General features: G+C 40.8%; 1 protein-coding gene across 1 annotated transcript in view; it reads right to left on the bottom strand.

Moving 5' to 3' along the window:
* Nucleotides 1–18,393, bottom strand: part of poln (DNA polymerase nu) — a 44,387-nt gene that overhangs the window by 3,958 nt on the left and 22,036 nt on the right. Inside the window, exons 14-17 of the mRNA XM_022764111.1 lie at nucleotides 17,280–17,357; nucleotides 10,112–10,223; nucleotides 7,456–7,538; nucleotides 2,506–2,637 (exon numbers count right to left, since the gene is read on the bottom strand). Of these exons, the coding sequence (XP_022619832.1) occupies nucleotides 2,506–2,637; nucleotides 7,456–7,538; nucleotides 10,112–10,223; nucleotides 17,280–17,357 (405 nt within the window). The remainder of the gene's footprint in view (nucleotides 1–2,505; nucleotides 2,638–7,455; nucleotides 7,539–10,111; nucleotides 10,224–17,279; nucleotides 17,358–18,393) is intronic.

Raw genomic sequence — 18,393 nt, 5'->3', positions numbered from 1 at the left:
AAAAGTTTGCATTTATTATCATCTCTATGTAGTGTTTTAACTGGAGCTGTCCACATAGCTCAGTATTGCTTCATCTGTGGTGACGTGCCAAAATCTATGAGAGAACATAAGAGGCTGAAGCAGCTAACAGCTAAACTTCCAATCCTTTCTTTATTACTAATAAGTTTTGGCCAGCTCCATTCTCTGCAGCTTGCACGTGAAATATCTAAATGCATATGTGCATGAACAATTCACAGTGCATCAGAGCCAGGACGTGTTTATGTGTGAGTGTTATCACAGCCGGGTGTTTACATATCTGTGCAGATCAAGGCTTCCCCTGTGTCTGTCATGGGCTTCAGAAGACTTGGCCGGTGTTCCATCTCTGTGATTCCCCCTGTTGTGTTTAAAAAAATCTTCTTCATCTTTTTCTTTTCTTTTTTTTGTCTCAGACTGTCTTTACAAGTTAATGTATGGCATTCATCCTGAGAGCATTATTGAAATGTGCATGATATGAAGAACAACCTCACGGGCTTACCCAGAGTGGTGGCTTTATCTCATTTTAATATCAAAGACAGTGAGTGTCAAACAGTTCGTGGACCATTTAAAAAAGCACAGCCATGGCAGCTATGGCTAAGAAGTTATATATTGTAGTCTATATAATAAAAATTATCAAAATATTCCTGTTTTTGTCCTCTTCTTTGTACTGTGCCTTCTTTGTTTTTACGTCTTTGTACGTCTTTCTCCATTACATCCTTTGCGTTTTTCTTCTTTCTACACCCACAGTGTGATACTGACCTCACCTTCACGTTTCCCTTTCTAATACATTTCCAACAAATATGAGAGTAACTGAGCCTGCACTGCTCACTTCATCTCTGCTCAGGCTGCCTGCATCCACCAGAGCTGAACACAATATCACTGTATCAGATACCAATCAACTATAAGCTGAGTGCAAAGTGGACAAGGAGCCACAGCACGAATGAATTTCTGCTCCCAGAGTCACAGCACAGCAGCTAAAACAGCCAGTGACTCCAGTGTGATACTGTACGTCTCTTCCCAGCCAGTACAGACTATTTTATCGATCAGTTAAATTTCTGCTTTGGAATGAGAAGAGGAGGCGACAAAAGGGAGAAGCGATATTAAAACAATGACTTAGACTTGGACAGGGAATTGCAAAGAAGAAGAGAGAAAAGAAACAAAGAGAAAGAGCGCGACAGACAGAAAGAGGGACCGAGAGTGTGGGACGAGCGGGGCAGATAAATCCCAGCACCGTCTCTGATGGGAGCATCACCATGGTGATGAGCTGAATTAAAGCCGACTGTTTGGCGCATCATCACTCTGCCCCTGAGAACGAGAAGGCTTCCACTGTGATCTGTGCGCAGCATTTTGGAAGAATGAGTCCATTACGCTGCTTCGATTAGGAAGCTGACACCGGAAAAAGGGAAGGCGATGATCGGGGAGCGGGGTGTGTCACCGGTGATAGGTTGCTGTGGGTGATTGAGCACCTGTTTATGCGCGACAGTTGTGACAAAGGTGTTCGCCATCCCAGCGGGCATAAAAAATATCTGCTGCCCTGACCTAATTCCTGTTGTTTACTACAACACAAGGTTACCAATCAACACTGTTATACAATATAAAATGACGAAGGACCTAGTTTTCCATGCAACAACAGAGCAGCTGAAGTTGACTCTGACACATTTGGTTCTTTCCCACTGATTTCTTCTAATTTGATTAGGTTGTAATTGGTTTACAGTGTAACCCATCAGTGTTTTATTAGCAAGGGGAATGTCAATACAGCACACAAAAGACAAAGTTAAGATGGGATCAGATCACAAGCCAAAGGCTGAGGTCTAAACACAAGCATAGTCCTCGGTGTTGCACGTTGGAGGATGCGTTTTGGTGCATTCTGATTGCATCTGTCTGCCTGACACTGGGCTCATGTACCGTGTGCAATGAGGGTTAAAGTGCAAACTTTACACTATTTTGTGTGAGCGTGTTCAAGTCTCAGGTGTGCTGTGTTGGCAGTTCAGTCGGAATATAAATAGAGTGTCCCGTCTGAACCATCAGCCCCTTCCCATAGCACCCCGCCCACCCACCTTGTCCCCCCTCAAGTATTGACCCACACCAGTTTGTCTCATTCCTGCCAATGCAAGCAAATCCTCTTCTTCTGCAGCCAAACACACACACATACGCACACATACACACACATACACATCCCTGGTGAGCGTGGGTGTATGTGTGCATGCATAAAGAATTCAAATGACATGTATGTCAAAAGTGCAGGGCCTAACCCAGACATACACACACACATTTTTGTTATATTTGTGGGGACATTTTACCAACCTTCACCTATTTGTAATTCTTCACATTAGCCCCTAATTTCCCTTAAATCTGACCCTGACCCCCAATAATCTAATAAATAAATATTTTGCTATTGAGTATGTGACATACTTTCTCCAATTTCTATTCGTTAACCTTGAGGTAATTATTCATATGTGAGACACAATAGGAATATGAATGTACGCAGACCTTGCTTGTGGCACAACTGAATGGTCCTCTGGATGAAGGCCTGGACTTCTCTGTAGGTCTGAAGGAAGCTGTCCTGGAACTGGCTGGCACGGTCAGCACTCACCCCCAAGATCCCTGACAGACGCTCACGACCTGCAGGGAACAACATTTACGACTCATTAACTAACGCATATTTAATAATGCAGGCTTATATCAGCAGAAGTTGAAAGGGAAACACTGTATTTTGGACGGATTAAAAAGATGACATATAACATGTACTTGTGTTAATTTACAGGAGCTAAACTAAGCTAACTGGCTGCTAATGGTCGCTTTATATTTACCATACAGATATGAGAGTGGCATCAATCTTCTGAAATAACTCTGAACAAGAAAGTGATAAAGTATATTTCCTAAAATGTTGAACTTTTTTTTTTAATCTTACATCAATGTTCTGTATTGATTTGCAGCATGAATGACCTTAATGCAAAAGACCTTGAGCTGACGAATCAATAACCAGAGAAATTAAATGGAGCAAAACTACCTTTATCACGACTGAGTGACGAGTTGTGAGACGAGAAGGTAGAGGCCGGGGGAAGAGAGGAAAGTTGAGGGAAGGAGAGTGAACAGAGGACAAACTGGACCAGAGGGTAAGAGACAAAGAAAAAAAAGTAGAGCCAAGTGAAGGGTGAGAGATAGAAGAGGACAAGATAAAAGCAGTGTGGGCAAAGATCAGGGCAAGACTGCAAGGTAGGTGTGTGTGTGTGTGTAAGGTAAAGATAAAGCGAAGAACACAGAGGCCATTGTGTGTGTATGTATGTGCCTTCCCAGGAAGTGGATCGATAGAGGAGTGTAGAGGGTGAGCTAATAGGTGCCACAGCTACAGTGTCGTGTGTGTGTGTATGTGTGTGTTTGTTCATGGCTTTGAGCTCTGAGGGGTGTGTGTTGATGTTTGGTTGGTGATGAGTAATGTCATGCCAAACAGCCTGAGAGCTAGTAGGAGGGTTACCAAGGGTGGCAGCAGTTTCTGCAAATTCAAAATCACCCCTCACACACAGACACACACAGACACACACAGACACAGACACAGACACACACATACTGGATGTTTGACCTTCACTGCACAGAATCATATGAGCAGAGTTTGACATTAGAGGAATGTTGTAGTCGACAAGTCGACTGAGGAAGAAATTAAATCTCCACAGCACAGACACTGAGGAGGGAGTTTCTGTGAAGTAGCGGGCGTCCCGTGTTCAGTTGTTAAACTTAAGAAATTAGAAATATTTGTATATTCATAGATGGAGAGGGACTAGATTTGTTAATGAGGTAATTCAACTTTTTTGAGGAAAAACAATATCAGACACAAATTATTATTTCATGAACAGTATTTTTATTTGTTTGAAAACATGCGTGGGCACCAGGCTGTATCATAAGAGTGAATTCAATACTTTAAGAGTCAATATAAATAAATCAAACAAATATCAATATAATGTCAGTCAGAATTGATTACAGGTTGACCTTAACTCGTAGTTTTAAAAAGTTGATATGGGTGAGATAATTACCATAGAGCCTTCTGACTCAGGTGTTCTTGTTGATAAAAATGGCACTTCATACTTTTATTTTGAAAATTAAATAGCTTTTAGATGTCTCTTTTTTGTGTGTGTTGCGCTGCAGGCCACTGAGTTCGATATGTATCTACTGTATGAAACAGGGGCAGAGGATGTGACAGAGGTTGACATGTAGATGCTAGAGAGCACTGACTAAGGATAAGCATGTTCCTCTGTCTGTGTGTCTGTGTGTGTGTGTGTGCGCGTAGCCGCACATTCCTGCTGAATGAGGTCAGTTCAGGGAGTGACCTTTAACCTCTGTTCCTGACGCTCCCTGCACTGCTCCTCTTGTACCCCCTCTCAATCTCTTTTGTCCTTGCAGTTTGCCCTCTCTCATCTCTTCTTCTAATACTGCTGCAACATTCCTGTTAATTCTGCCCTCTTTCTGTTGCCCTCCTTTCTGCCCCTTCCAATTAAGTTACTGTATACTCAAAATGCAAAAACTGCAAAAAGGTTGCTGATACTGCTACTTTAAATACTTTCAGCAAGGTCACTCAGTCCTCAGCTGACAAAATGTAAAGATGTAATGAATGAAGAACTTTTGTTATATTTTCAATCAGTTTTTTAGCCATGTGGTCCTCCTTTATTTTCTCACTGCACACCACACCTATCATCATCTTTATTGTACTTTTTTTCCTCCTCCAACACCATCGGCTGGCCTTCTTATTTGCTGACCTATTTGTATAACGTATGTATGTGTGTGTGTATGTGTGTGTGTGTGTGTGTGCGTGTGCGTGTGTGCGTGCGTGAGTCCATGGCACCGCTCAGCCCCTCCTCCCTGGCCTGATTATTGTCTTGCGGAGAAAGCTTCCTTTTAGTATTCGGTATCCATGGCAACGCATCCTTCCATGAAGAGCTGTCTGTCTATGCTGATCAGGAGCTCCTTCAATTCCTCGTCTCATTTCCCTTTCTGTCTCTCGGCCCAACCCGCTCTTTACTCTTCCCCTTTCCCCTACATTATTCTCCCCTCCACCACCTCCCCCTTTCTTTTTTTGCCTTTAGCCTATATTTTCTACAACCTCCTCACTATTCCCAGTGTCTCACCCTGTCTCTTTCTTTTCTATCTCCTGGTGCGCACTCCATATTTTCTCTGCATTTTTAGCACTGACCTTTTGCTTTGTGAATTGTCCCTGCATGTGTCCCATGCCCCCCCCCCTACTTGTCTCAAATGAATAGCTTTTACAAAATTACCTCATTGCTTATTATAGTTGAGACTTACTGAGATTCCTAGAACTGAATCATTCATCTGTGTGTGTGTGTGTGTGTGCTTGTGTTTGTTTTTTCCTGCTGAGGTGTGCCACAGTAGAAATACTACAGAAACAATCCATCATCAGCTTGAGAACATTAGATTTTGTTCAGCTCCTGAATGTGAGTGAGGGATAGCCGCTGGCCCAGTTCCCTACATGCAGATTCTGATGCAAACCATGCGCTTTAGGGTAATTGCTGATTGGTTAATTAAATCGAAGATATTTTCTGGATTTGTCATGATGCTGTCTTCAGGGAGAACAGTAAATGTCCTGTTTTAGTGATATATCGTGTCTGGGTCACAGTGACAGAGGAGCACAGGAGCCAGATTAGTGTTTATGTAAAGAGGTCTTCAGTTTTGCATTGAGATAAACAACATACAACTATTTATCATTTTTATTTATAACTATATAGTATTTGAATTTTTCAGATATTGGCCATCTCAGCAAACTATAAAGAGGTACCTTTATCCGTATACTACAGCAAATGAATAGGTTACTGATCATTATAGTTTATAGTAATTGAACTTCCTCCAAATAAATCTAGAGAGAGCTTCTCTCACTACGCTGACCTACGAACCCAAGAGAGCAGCACCTGTGCAAGAAGTAAAACTAGGAAATGACCTATTTCAACTCCACTCAACTGTTGGAACAGAAAATGAACTTAACTGGTAAACAACTACATTGCCTATTAAAACTAAATTTGTTTCAAGGAAATCTAAACCCTACTCACGACCTTTGACCCGTTTACCCGGACTTACAATATGTTTATCAATATATTTGTCACTCCATCTGGCCATATGGCGCCTTTCCCTGTCCTTCACTTTGGCTCAGACATGTTGAACAAAGTCAAGAACACAGATGCCTCAGATAGAAAAGCTGTATGAGCCAGCAAACTGTGCATGGACTAGTGAAATGATATGACATGTGATTAAGCTTTAAGGATTTTTTTTATGTCTTTCCTCGATATCATCTGTTTTTTTTTTCTAAAGGAAGTGATCAGATTGAATCTGGAAGTCATGTCCCTGTGCATCCAAAAGCTTATAATAATTTATGGTAAAACATTTTAAAATATTTTCTTGTGTTTTAAACAAGAATGATCTCTGCATTAGAAGGAGATTGTATTTTAAACGGGTGCTGTAATCTTGTATAATTGCATTTTTGACAAAAAGCTCTTAATCTTAAAACTGTTATCATTCCTCATTACAAGCTTTTTGAAGGTTAGGAATTTATTATAAGTCCGTACCTTGACGGTCCAGTGGTTGATTCACACCAGGTCATAGCAGAGGTGTTATGATGTGTTGTGATAACTTTGGGGATAAAAGCTGTAACTCTAAATAAGTATTTAAAGTGGTCACTGGCAATAAAAGTTGATGAGGAGTGCACTGCCCGTAAAACCTCCCTCCATCACACAGGTGAAGGCACAAATGCACATGTAAACTCGCCCACACTTTGTATGCAGGCAGATGGCAAACACGTCCATATATACACACCGACACTCACTTATTATTTGTCAGATTTTCAATCCGCTGCCAGTGATCTACTACAAGAAACACACACAAGCACACTAATATTTGTTTAGTCTCCCATGACACTCACTTATGTCACACTGGTCATGTGGTTATGTACAGTGTGTGTGTGTGTGTGTGTGTGTGTGTGTGTGAGATCACAAGAGCAAACACATGTGTGAACCATAAAAGGGTCACAAGTAGCACAGACGGGTGTCCTTATGAACCACAAAGGTGCATTACACATTCATCTTCCTCTTACTCTTTTTCCACAACATGAAAGAAACACAGGAAAACTACTATGTCCCAGAAGAAATCACTGGTAACCTAAAATCTTAGCTAAAGTAATCACATCACTGCCCTACTCCAGGCTCTTCCTCCCTCTGTCACTGGCTTGTTTTATCCCAGAGTTATCTCTGCTGCAAACACAGTTCCCCTCTTCACACAATCAACCACTTGTAGCTCTGCACTGATCGCCAATTAACTCCTGAACCCATCGTTTTGTCATTTTTTGTGATCGATGTTGACTGATGAATATCTGTATTTTCATTACTGTCAATCAATTATAAGCACCCACTGCTCTGTGAGAACATGCCTGTGTGTGTTTGTACTCACCTGCCCCGTACACAACAGAGTAGACAATGCGTTTAGCATGTTCCCGATCCTCAGAGGTCACTTCACCCTCACTCACCCCCTTCCTGAGTGACAGAGATAAACACATTGAGAGAAATAGTGTGTGTTTCTATACTAAATCAAAATACACATAAAAAGAGTCTTAATATTTTTTTTTAGAGGTGAACAAAATGGTATTGGTGTTAGCTGATGGTAAAATGGAAATATGCAACTAAAGTCCTTGGTTGACAAACATTCATACATGTCTGAATAAAGTTTTGTTTAGATCTTTGTTGACTTTGATCGTTGTCTCTTTGGTTTGAATTTTGAAAGACGGAGATAGATGAGGAGGTAAACCAAAACAAAACAAAGACGACAAGAAAAAATGAGGAGGAATAATGTGGAACAGAAGAGTGATGCTCTACAGAGGTTAAAAACTCATGAAGTACAAGGACACAGGACTAAAGGAAATACCAGGGACAGGAGGAGAGGGGGGAGGGGGAGGGAGAGAGAGAGAGAGAGAGAGAGAGAGAGAGAGAGACAGAGAGAGAGAGAGACAGAGAGAAAGGGAGAGAGAGAGAGAGAGAGAGAGAGAGACAGAGAGAAAGGGAGAAAGAGAGAGGCAGGGATGGACAGACAGAGACAGTTATGTAATGTAGACAGCCGTAGTACTGTGAGTCAGACAGGGTGGGATGATACGTCTGCAAAGTGGCATTTCTGGAGGGGCTGACAGGGAGCTGCCACTACTGATCAGTGTTGAGAGCATGCCCCCCCCCCCCCCCACCACACACACACACACACACACACACACACACAGAAAAATTATAAACGTGTCTGGTGAGCTTCAACACTCCAGTGTTTCATGATGTCAGATGTCTCGATGCCTGTAGCCTCAGGATAAGGACTCTTAAACATGAGGTAATTAAACTTAAAATGCCCACTCTTCTCTCTCTCACACATACAAATACACATTTCTCTGTTGATGGTGAATGATGGTGACCTTTAACCTCCGACTGATGACCCAAAGGTGAGCATTCCCCTCTACTGTGCATAATCCATACTGGATTTTCACTGCCCCCTGCTGGATACACATTAATCTACTGAAGACTTAAAACAAACAGTCTGCTGTTTTACCTCATCAGGTTATATGTCACATTTTAGATGAAACAAGCTCTTTTGTTTGTCTTGAGCTAAAATTCTTACGTATTAATGTTTGCCACTGATACCAGTTTGCAACAAGTTGGAAGTTAAGAAAGCGGGAAAAAAGTTGCAGGTTGTTCTCTGTGGCTTCAAATGAGAGTTCATAAAGAATCTAAACAATATTCAAAGTAACAAGGAATCAGTTCTGTAGCAGGCAAAAAACGTCTGGCCCCACAGACTGTGAACGAACAAACTAGACCTAAACATGTCTTTCTCTTTGCGCAGTAGCTTGGTAAGAAAGGTGGTTTCAACCAAATTAATCAAAGGCTACCTGGAATAAACTGGTGAGAGACTAATGGGACACTTTGGGAGGAATAAAGGAAACGAGGGGAAAGAGAGAGAGAGAGAAATAGGTGAAAAGAGGAGAAGAAAAAAGAAATTAAAGCAGTGTGTAGGATTTAATGGCATCTGGCAGTGAGGTTGCAGATTGCGACCAACTGAACACCCCTCCCTTGTAGGAGAACGTACGGTGGCCTTCAGGTAACGTAAAAACGCTAACACTCTCGAGACCCAGTGTTTGATTTGTCCGTTCTGGGCTTCTGTAGAAACATGGCCATGCAACATGGCGGGCTACATGGAAAAGGACCTGCTCCCTACGTAGACATGAAAGGCTCATTCTAAGCTAACGAAAACACAACGATTCATAACGAAAACATAATTCAGAATATTAAATTCCACTTCTGCCAACAGATCCCCCTAAATCCTGGACACTGGTCCTTTAACATATAAAAGATTGACAGAAAAGGAGGGGGGAAAGAGGAGTAAGAAAGGAGTAAAAAGAACAGAGAGGGCAGACACTGACTAAAACTACTTGAGAATAAAAAGTAAAGAAAAGAAGTAGAAGACTGTAAAAGAGAGGGAAACAGGTTCCAAAACAAATAAGGTGAAATAATGTGACACCACTTAATTTGTTCATAGGTGAAAGAGAGATAGTGAAAGAAAAACAAAGCAGAGCCTCAGTAGAGCTGTGATTACCGTCTGTGTGACCAGGTAATCTGTTTAACCGGTTGCCCTCTGCCACACACCTGACTGAGATAAATGACAGGAGTAAAGGGGACACACACACACACACACACCAAACTTGAAGCATTGAAAAGACAAGACAGACCTGTGTGTAAACACCGACACACAAGTGCAGCGGGAGAGGACAAAAACACACATACACAATCACAAAAACACTTCAAAAGCGCGACAATGTAATCACTAGGGCGACCAGCCCAGGGGTGTCCTGCCCATTGGAAAGAGAGAACGAATGAGGCAGTTGGCATGGTAGTCATGGCAACAAGGTTATTAGCGTTTGAAGTGAAGGAGCTGGCAGTCTGGAGAGAGCGAAAGAGAGACTGGGAGTGAGAGAGGGAAAGAGAAAGAGAAACCATGTGGAGTATAAACACTGGCCTGTCCTTGCAAGGATATCAGGGGAGTGTGTGTGTGCGTGCGTGCGTGTGTGTGCGAGACTTACCACTGAGAGGCCAGCATGGTGAAGACGTCAGCCTGGGGGTTGGTAAAAATGCGGAGCAGCTCAGGGTCAGAGGAGAGATGAGCTAACAGACGCAGCTCCACCTGGCAGAAATCTGACACGTGCACACACACAAACACCTTGTTAATATATGTCACACCCAAAATCACCATCATCCAATCACAACAATTGCATCATACACCCCCAGTTGTGGACCCAGCTGTTTGGTTTTAGCACTTGGACCTTTCTTGCCAAAAGTTGGACAGGAAGACCGATACCACTCTCATAGGTGCACAATGAATATGTAGATAGAGCTAGTGACCAGTTAGCTTAGCTTAGCATAAAGACAGATAGCCTGGCTTTGTCTGAAAGTAACAAAATCCACCTTCCAGCATCTGTCCAGGAGGTAAATGCACCTGGCCGTGAAGTAGTCTGACACACGATCCCCTCTATAACCACAACATGGTTTTTGTGTGCATTAATCAAACGAAACATTAACTGCGAATAAGTGTTTTCCAACATGTCAAACTAGTGCATATATAAGAATTGAGATATACAGTACCAAAATATTTTGTGATGATTTATGAGAACAGTTAAATGAAGCACAAGATATCTTGAATTTACCATTTTATATAATTGTGTAACCCTGAAAATGGCAACTCAGATTTAAATTTTAAATCAGTTTGAGCAAGATAAAACTTTAACGAGGCACCGGAGAAAGCAAAAACATCTGTGTGTCAATGAAACTTTAAAAGGGAATATCAGAATTCAACAAGTGAACCCTTAAATACTCAAACATTGTTGGAGTAAACACTATAATTAATCTGAGACATTCAGTGCACGGAAGGTGGTATTCATGCTGTTGAAACTACAATTTTGTGATGCTATCTGTTCCTAAACCTGTCATTTTCACTTCATTTAGTGACTTCCAACATTTCCCAGAATAACTCTGAATAACCTACAGGGAGTGGGTGTCAAACACTTGTATTCAGCTGTAAGTCATACGTGTAGGTGAGGAGAGCAACAGCAAACAGCGACAGTGAGAGCAAAAGAACAACAAGCCCCCAGTGAAGAAATTGGTGTCTCTACTTCCTACACGTTTCTCCTTGTATTACTGTTGATGGCAGTGGAAAACTGTGGGCCGAGAATGAAACTGTCCCTTTTCATCTTCTGCCAACAAAAAAGCGCGATGCTCACAATTAATGTTTTTAGATAACTGAACAGTTTTGTGCAATCAAACTCGATTGTGCCTTAGCTGCAGAAAAATGTGAGTTTCCCTCCGTGATCAAAGGCAAACACAAACAGCCGCTACGAATTCACACAAAGGCGCTCATATTTTGTGTGCCAGTACTCCAAGCACAATCCAAGTACATCATCTTTCTGTATATGAGACATATGATAAAAAACAGGAAATACAATACAAACAAAGCAGTCGGATTTATAATGAATGTATTTAACTCCTCCACAGTGTCTGCCATCTACCAGACTGAAACTGAACGCACTGTGCCAAGCAATTAAGTGTGAATCAGGACACTTGATCCAGCGACACTCAGCACATTTACCAGCGCTAACGATCTAATTTTAACTTGATTTAAGCAATATCTCTAACTATAATGAGTGTCATGTAACTTCTCACAGTAATAACGCGCTGGAAGTGAAAATTGTGCACCAAGAGGTGTAATCTTGGAGGAAAGGGTCTTAAAAAAAGAATCACACAAACTGCAAATAATCTCCTCTTCCACTATTTTCTACAAATGAAGCATTTCACTTTTTCAATTGTTTTCACCTCCTTCCTGGTACACTTGTATTTAATAGAAAGTACACGACTGAACTGCTTCAGTCAAGGGTTTTGCAATGTGAACGTATGCAGGTGCTCTCAATAACACAGACGCGCACGACTGATGAATTAAAGATAAGATTAATTATTGTCTTTAGGTCATTTTTTTTTTCTTTAAAATGAATCAAACTACCATCCATGTCATGAAAACACCAATCTTTTTTCATTTTGTTTTGACTGTCATGAAGCTTATTCATTTCTATCAAACATTTTCAAACCAAAATGAATGCATCTTTTGTTAAAGAGTTGGGGCAGTGGAGGTCAGGAGTGGATAACTGCAGGACAGAAAGTTTCAGGACAGTTAAGTTGCAGAACAGACAAAATAAAAAAGCCTCTGAGGCCAAATCATTTCAGAAATTTGCCCAAGGCTCTTACAGTATATCAGCTGAGAGATAACCAGAGGCTATAAATGAGACACACTGATGGAACGGGTAGGCAGAAACTGTCTCCCCTAACTCCATACCATAATACACATGCATTCATAGATGCAGACAGACAGACAATGCTGTAAACACAAATAAGGACAGACGCATAGAGAGAGTAAAAACACATACACACACCCCTTTGTAGCAGGTGACAGTGTTGGGGCGACATGTCCTGTACTGACAGGTCTACAGCTCTCCTGTCAGCTTGGCAGATCTAAACTCTATCAAGACATAGTCACACGTACACACAAGGATACACAAACACACACCTACATTCACATCCACAAAGCAACCACGGTACATTCCATTACTGCCATTTCACTCAGACACATCTCTTTGCTCGGCAGCTTCAAAATCAAATTAAACCCCATTAAATGCAGAGAAGACAGAGTCGGGATGAAGCAACCAGCTGTAACAGGTTTCTGCTGCTGTGGAAAGAGAAAGAAAGATGACGGATGGGTGGATTGGAGTGTGAGAGGGGGGGATTTCATGCACCGATGCATTTAAAACAGTTATTGTCACATTTATCACTATGGAGATAAATCTGACAATTTATTGTGGTACAGTTTCGGGTCATATTGTTCAGCCCTGTACTGAAAAAGGGAAGAGTGACAAAGAAATTCCCCAGACTGTTCAGGTCACAATGCAGGTTAAAACAAACACCATTTCCTGTTTAACCCAGGCCAGACAGAGACTGCAGAAGAAAAAGATTTAAAAAAAAAAAAAAAAAAAAAAAAAAAAGGGAGAGGGAAAGAGTGAGACCTCAGAGGAGTGGAGGGGCGGATGGTGAGGTGAGAGATGGAGGAAAAGAGACGACTGGCTTTGGCTGTGATGAGGTGAAGAAGGGAGTTTCTAAAGATATCATCCCATCAATGTTTTATGAGCCTGATCACATTTCCTCCAAGCATAGCCGGCAGCCTCAGAAACATATTGCTGACCAGGATTTCTGTGTGTGTGTGTGTGTGTGTCTCTGTGTGTGAGAGTGAGAGAGTGTGAAAGCGAGTGTTTTCCTTCATGCATATTGTGTATGACAGACGTGGAGAGGAAGGGAGAATATTGGGATGGATTCATGTGTGTGTATGAAACAGAGACCACACATTAGTGTAGAGATTTTAATCTAGTATATGTGAACTGTATGTGTGTACGTGTGTGTTCTGTGTGTGTGTGTGTGTGTGTGTGTGTGTGTGTGTGTTCTGTGTGTGTGCCACAGCCTGCCTCTGTGATAAAAACGCCACAATCAAGAATCCTTGTATTGATCTGTACAGGAATAACTCCTTCCTACAGTAAGCTCTCTATAGACTGACCCTAAAATTAGAGCAGTTGAATGCCATATAACTAAAATAGTTTTTAGATGCTAGATCAGGTCAGATTTATTAGTATGTTAACTATCAATTAATATAATATTCACTATTGGTTTCCACTGATTTTAATTCCTTAAACAATTTAATTCCTTTATCAATCAAAAACATACAATGTGTGGTATTGAAGCTAATGCTAAAGCAATGCCGATGATTGACAGAAAATTAATCATTGACAGCTTTAATAATATTAATTTGAATATCTGTAGCACTTGTAAAACTAAAACAAAATAATGAACGATCATCACTTTGGGCTCTGCTAACTTAATGATGGGTGTTTATCATTATTAACAAAATTATTCTACTGACAATAATGATAATTGATGAATAATAATCATTCGTAGCTCTAATAAATCACTTTATAAATGCAGAATGCACTTTTTTCTTTTGCAGTGTTTAATTTGACATAATGAATAATGACTTTCCTACTTTAAATTTCTATGCAACATTCATGTTCAACGTAGAGGCCTGTATTGCTTCAGACTGCAGATGTTAAAAACAATAAATAAGTAGGTATTAGCTCCTGCAGTTCCTTGGACAGTGTACTAAGATATTGACAGGATTAAGCCATGTCTCATACATTTTTAATGCCACCACCCACACTACCCTGAGCAGCCCTCAGTGATGCTTTGCAGTACAGAATAGAGCATGAAGGTTATGGATAAAAGCTTAAGAGCTCAACTAAAACCTGCTCATTGAGAATATGAAATGTCCCTTGTGGGTTGTGGTTGGTCTAAAGAAGCTTCCAGGAAGAATGAATCAACCAGCGCATAGAGAAACATAATGACACATAAAGTGGGGTCCAAAATCTAAGACCACTTTCGCCACTGTAGGTTGAACTGGATTGCGAAAGTTAAAGTCTACTGAGGAGGAAAAGTATCCCACATGTACTCTGTATCAAATAACTAAAACCTAGAAGGACTAGAGGAGGAACTTGACCACTTTTCAAAATTAAATCGGGATTTATCCCAAGAAAACAGTCGCTATTCTCAATCTCAGTAAAGGTCATCTTCTCTAAAACTACCAGATTACAAAAGGAAGTGATGACCCCAACCTTGAATTGTCCTTTTTACTATTTAACAATGGATTTTTTCAACACCCATGAACTGTACGTTCCTTGTGGAGCTTTAGACCTCTAGCAGCAGTAGTGCAGTGGCTCCCGTTTTTTTTGTATTGTGCACGTTTACAAAAGATGACGTAGCAATGCACCAACAAAGGCTAGGAAGAAGAAGACTGCAAGCTATCAAACACAGGTAAATATTCCACAATTTAAGATCGTAAAAGAATTCAACTTTTTAAATGTTTTATGAGGGAGGAAATCTGTTCAATATGTTTGTTAGACCTCAAGGATACACACAGCGTGTTTTAGTGAAACACTGGATGTAAACATAACTTTTGTTTGTTTACAAAAAAACTCCACAGGGTACCTTTAATATGTGGAACAGTAAGAAATATGTTTGATGAGTCACTTTTAATTTTTTAATTATCATTTTACACAGTTCTGCACATAAAAGCTGCGACTCCTGAGGACAGATCAGTTAGTGGGCTATTTAATATGCATACACACACAGTGGACAAACAAACAGTGAACCAACCATAATGCTGTTTAAGGCCAGTAGCCTGAAACACATTAGCTCATGTCTGCTGCATTAAAATGAATGAGATATCTGCCAATGGAAAAAAAAAAAATTACTTCTTAAATTACTTCTCTAAAATGACGAGATAACAAAGTGCATCATGCAACTGCTGTTAACATTTTAGTTTACCTTCAACCTCAGCTAACATCATCCTGTTTCATTTGTGTTACTGAAAAGCTGATTGAAAAGAATGATCTATGTACTAAAAGAAGTAAAACTGAAAATCTGAACTAAAACCAATTGAGCCACATTTTTTTTAACAGGACTAACAGGGTTGATGAGGGAATTAAGTCTGCCTTTGTTCTCGTTTTGGCTAGCCTCTTCCTCTCCTCTCTCTGCTCCAGCCCCCACACACCAGCAGAAATCTCCCAACAGAAAATATAAAATTTTGAAAATATAAACAAACTAACACACACACACACACACACACACACACAGGTTGCTTGAGGACAGGAAAGATGTTCATTCCAAATTCCCAAAAAAACAAAATGTACCATAGAGAGTAGTTAGTTTTATCTTTGGTAAAACAGACTCGAGGTGGATTCTGCTGAGGTTGGGATCAATACATAAACACAACACGCACTCAAGACCAAATCTGCATCGTACCCACACACGCACAAAATGCTTTCGCAGACAGCAAAGTAAAAATCTGATACATAATACCTTCTGACATGCCTCTCAGTTGAACTTTTTCAAGTGATACCGGAAAGTGATTGTGGTTGAGACACACACACACACACACACACACACACACACACACACACACACACACACACACACACACACACACACACACACACACACACACAGCAGTTGTTCCAGTTTGGGAAGGACATCGGAGGACATGACAGGGTGAGGGCTCCCTAGGAGGGGTTGTTTCCATAGCAACCTTGCCTCTAAGTGCATGTGTGTTTGTGTGTGTGTGTGTGGGCATGTGTTGGCCTGATGGTGTGTGTGTGTGTGTTTGTGAATCGCTGCCATGTTTTGTGTATATGTGGGATCCTCACTCTTATCCTGCTGCTGCTGTCCTCCTGCTAACCCTGGTTTATCTGTCTGGTTATGTAAGTGCGCGACACACTGTCACAGCCAGCAGACACCCGGCGTTCCCCACAAAGCTCTCCGAAGCTGACAGTGTCCCAGCTCTGCCCTGACTGCCCGCACAGCATGGACCAGAGTTACACCCCGAAGTGACCTTATGATGCCAGCTGAGGTCGTGTCAACATAAGAGTTTTTAAGTTACACTAAGTTACAACTCAAATAGACAAACAGTTATGCTGATTAGAGACTGCACATGCAAGGACCAAAACACAGCAGGACAGAACCTAAAGGAATTTTTTGAGATGTCTTGTGTTTGGCTCACAAATCCAGTTTTCATATGGACTGCCGTCAACAGATGCTCACACACTTTGTCCATGAAGCTGAACCATAAAAGCAGAACTAATGTTGCTGTAACTGCAGAGCAGGAACTTTTCCGCTCCCTTAGGTTTTGCTAATGGCTGGGTCAACGGTGAATGCAATGACATGCCTGAGCAGCTGCTGAATCAAGAGTAAAAATTAATTTGTGTCAAAACATGTGAGTGATTAAAGTCTACGAGTGTGGCCTTTACTCGTTAGCTGCATGCTAATGTAAGAACGATGAACAGCTGTCTGTTATTACCAATCCTTTGATAACTTTTTTTAAACATGAAAAAAAAATGTATATCATTTACAACACATTCAAACATTTACAAAAAAACTACACATTTATGCAAAGGGAAATGTATAGACAAGAGTAAAATGAAATAAACAACATGCCTCTAAAATATTCAGATATTACATGTAAATGTACCCCTCACTTTATGTCCAATGAGGTTAAAGATATATATATATATATATAGAGAGAGAGAGAGAGAGAGTGTTTATGTATTGTTCTACCTGCAGCAAGGAAGGTCCAGCCCTTCTGAGGGATGAACATGGCTCGAGGGTGAACAGTCATAACCTCCTCCTCCTTTCCTGTGGGACCAAACACAGACCCCAAACTTTCAAAATACAGTATATACAGTAATTATCACAATGATGAAATGAAATTAGAGCGAAAACAATTAGCCAATTAAATAATTAGTGTCAACAGATAAATAATCTACAAATATTTTGGTAATTGTTTTAGTCAGTTTTTAAGCAAATGCTTCACATTATCTGGTTTCAATCAATGCAGTCCTAAATGAAACTGAAGTTAACACAGATTCAACCAAGGTTACATAAAAAGCTAAAAAAAATTCAGGCAAAAGTATCTTACCTATAAATGAGGTTAAAAATAACCTCCTTAAAAACCCTCATGTACATTATTCAGTAAATAATAGCAACTTGTGTGCCATGCGTTACAATACACTGGAAACCACACACAAACACTTAGCTGATCAGAAATGCATTTTTAATTGTGCCATGGCCTGTCACTTCTCAGCTTTGTTATTAGAAATGCTGGTTGTGAGCCATGCCGCACAGAACTCAAATTAAACCTACCTTGCATAAAATAAGCAGCATCTCAGCATATAACACACGGATGTCTTTCACAGCACATTACAAAACAAATTTACTGACCGGATGTATCATAACAAAGTGATTTATTTCTAACAATCTGTTTGTGTGGTTGACAGAGAGCAACACAGGGAGACTCAGAGAAACGCAGACAGTGAGCGGCGGCTGGGGACTTAGTGGAGCAATAAAGACAGTTAACGCTGACATCTGACTTAATGAGGAGTTAAATTCTGAAGACGCAACGCCTCATTTAGAGGCCAATCCAAATCCAATCAGGATCAGACTATCACTGCACTCTGCAATGATGGGATCCATAACAATGAACCATCACATCCTATGTCAGCATAGTGGAAATACCACTTCAGCAGTGCACACATATACAAACAGGGGCACCGTAATCAGATGTGATTAAGGCTGCAAACTCTCCCCTGAAGGCAAAAGAGGATAACCGATATGCGGATGACAGAGGGATAGAGAGAGGGATGCTGCTCCAGGGAAAGAAGGGATGATATGA

Source organism: Seriola dumerili, unplaced genomic scaffold, assembly GCF_002260705.1.
Source record: "Seriola dumerili isolate Sdu_G_001 unplaced genomic scaffold, Sdu_1.0 BDQW01000531.1, whole genome shotgun sequence".
NCBI classification, from domain to species: domain Eukaryota; kingdom Metazoa; phylum Chordata; class Actinopteri; order Carangiformes; family Carangidae; genus Seriola; species Seriola dumerili.
The sequence above is the reverse complement of the archived record's forward strand: the minus strand, read 5'-3'. Positions and strand labels throughout refer to the sequence as shown.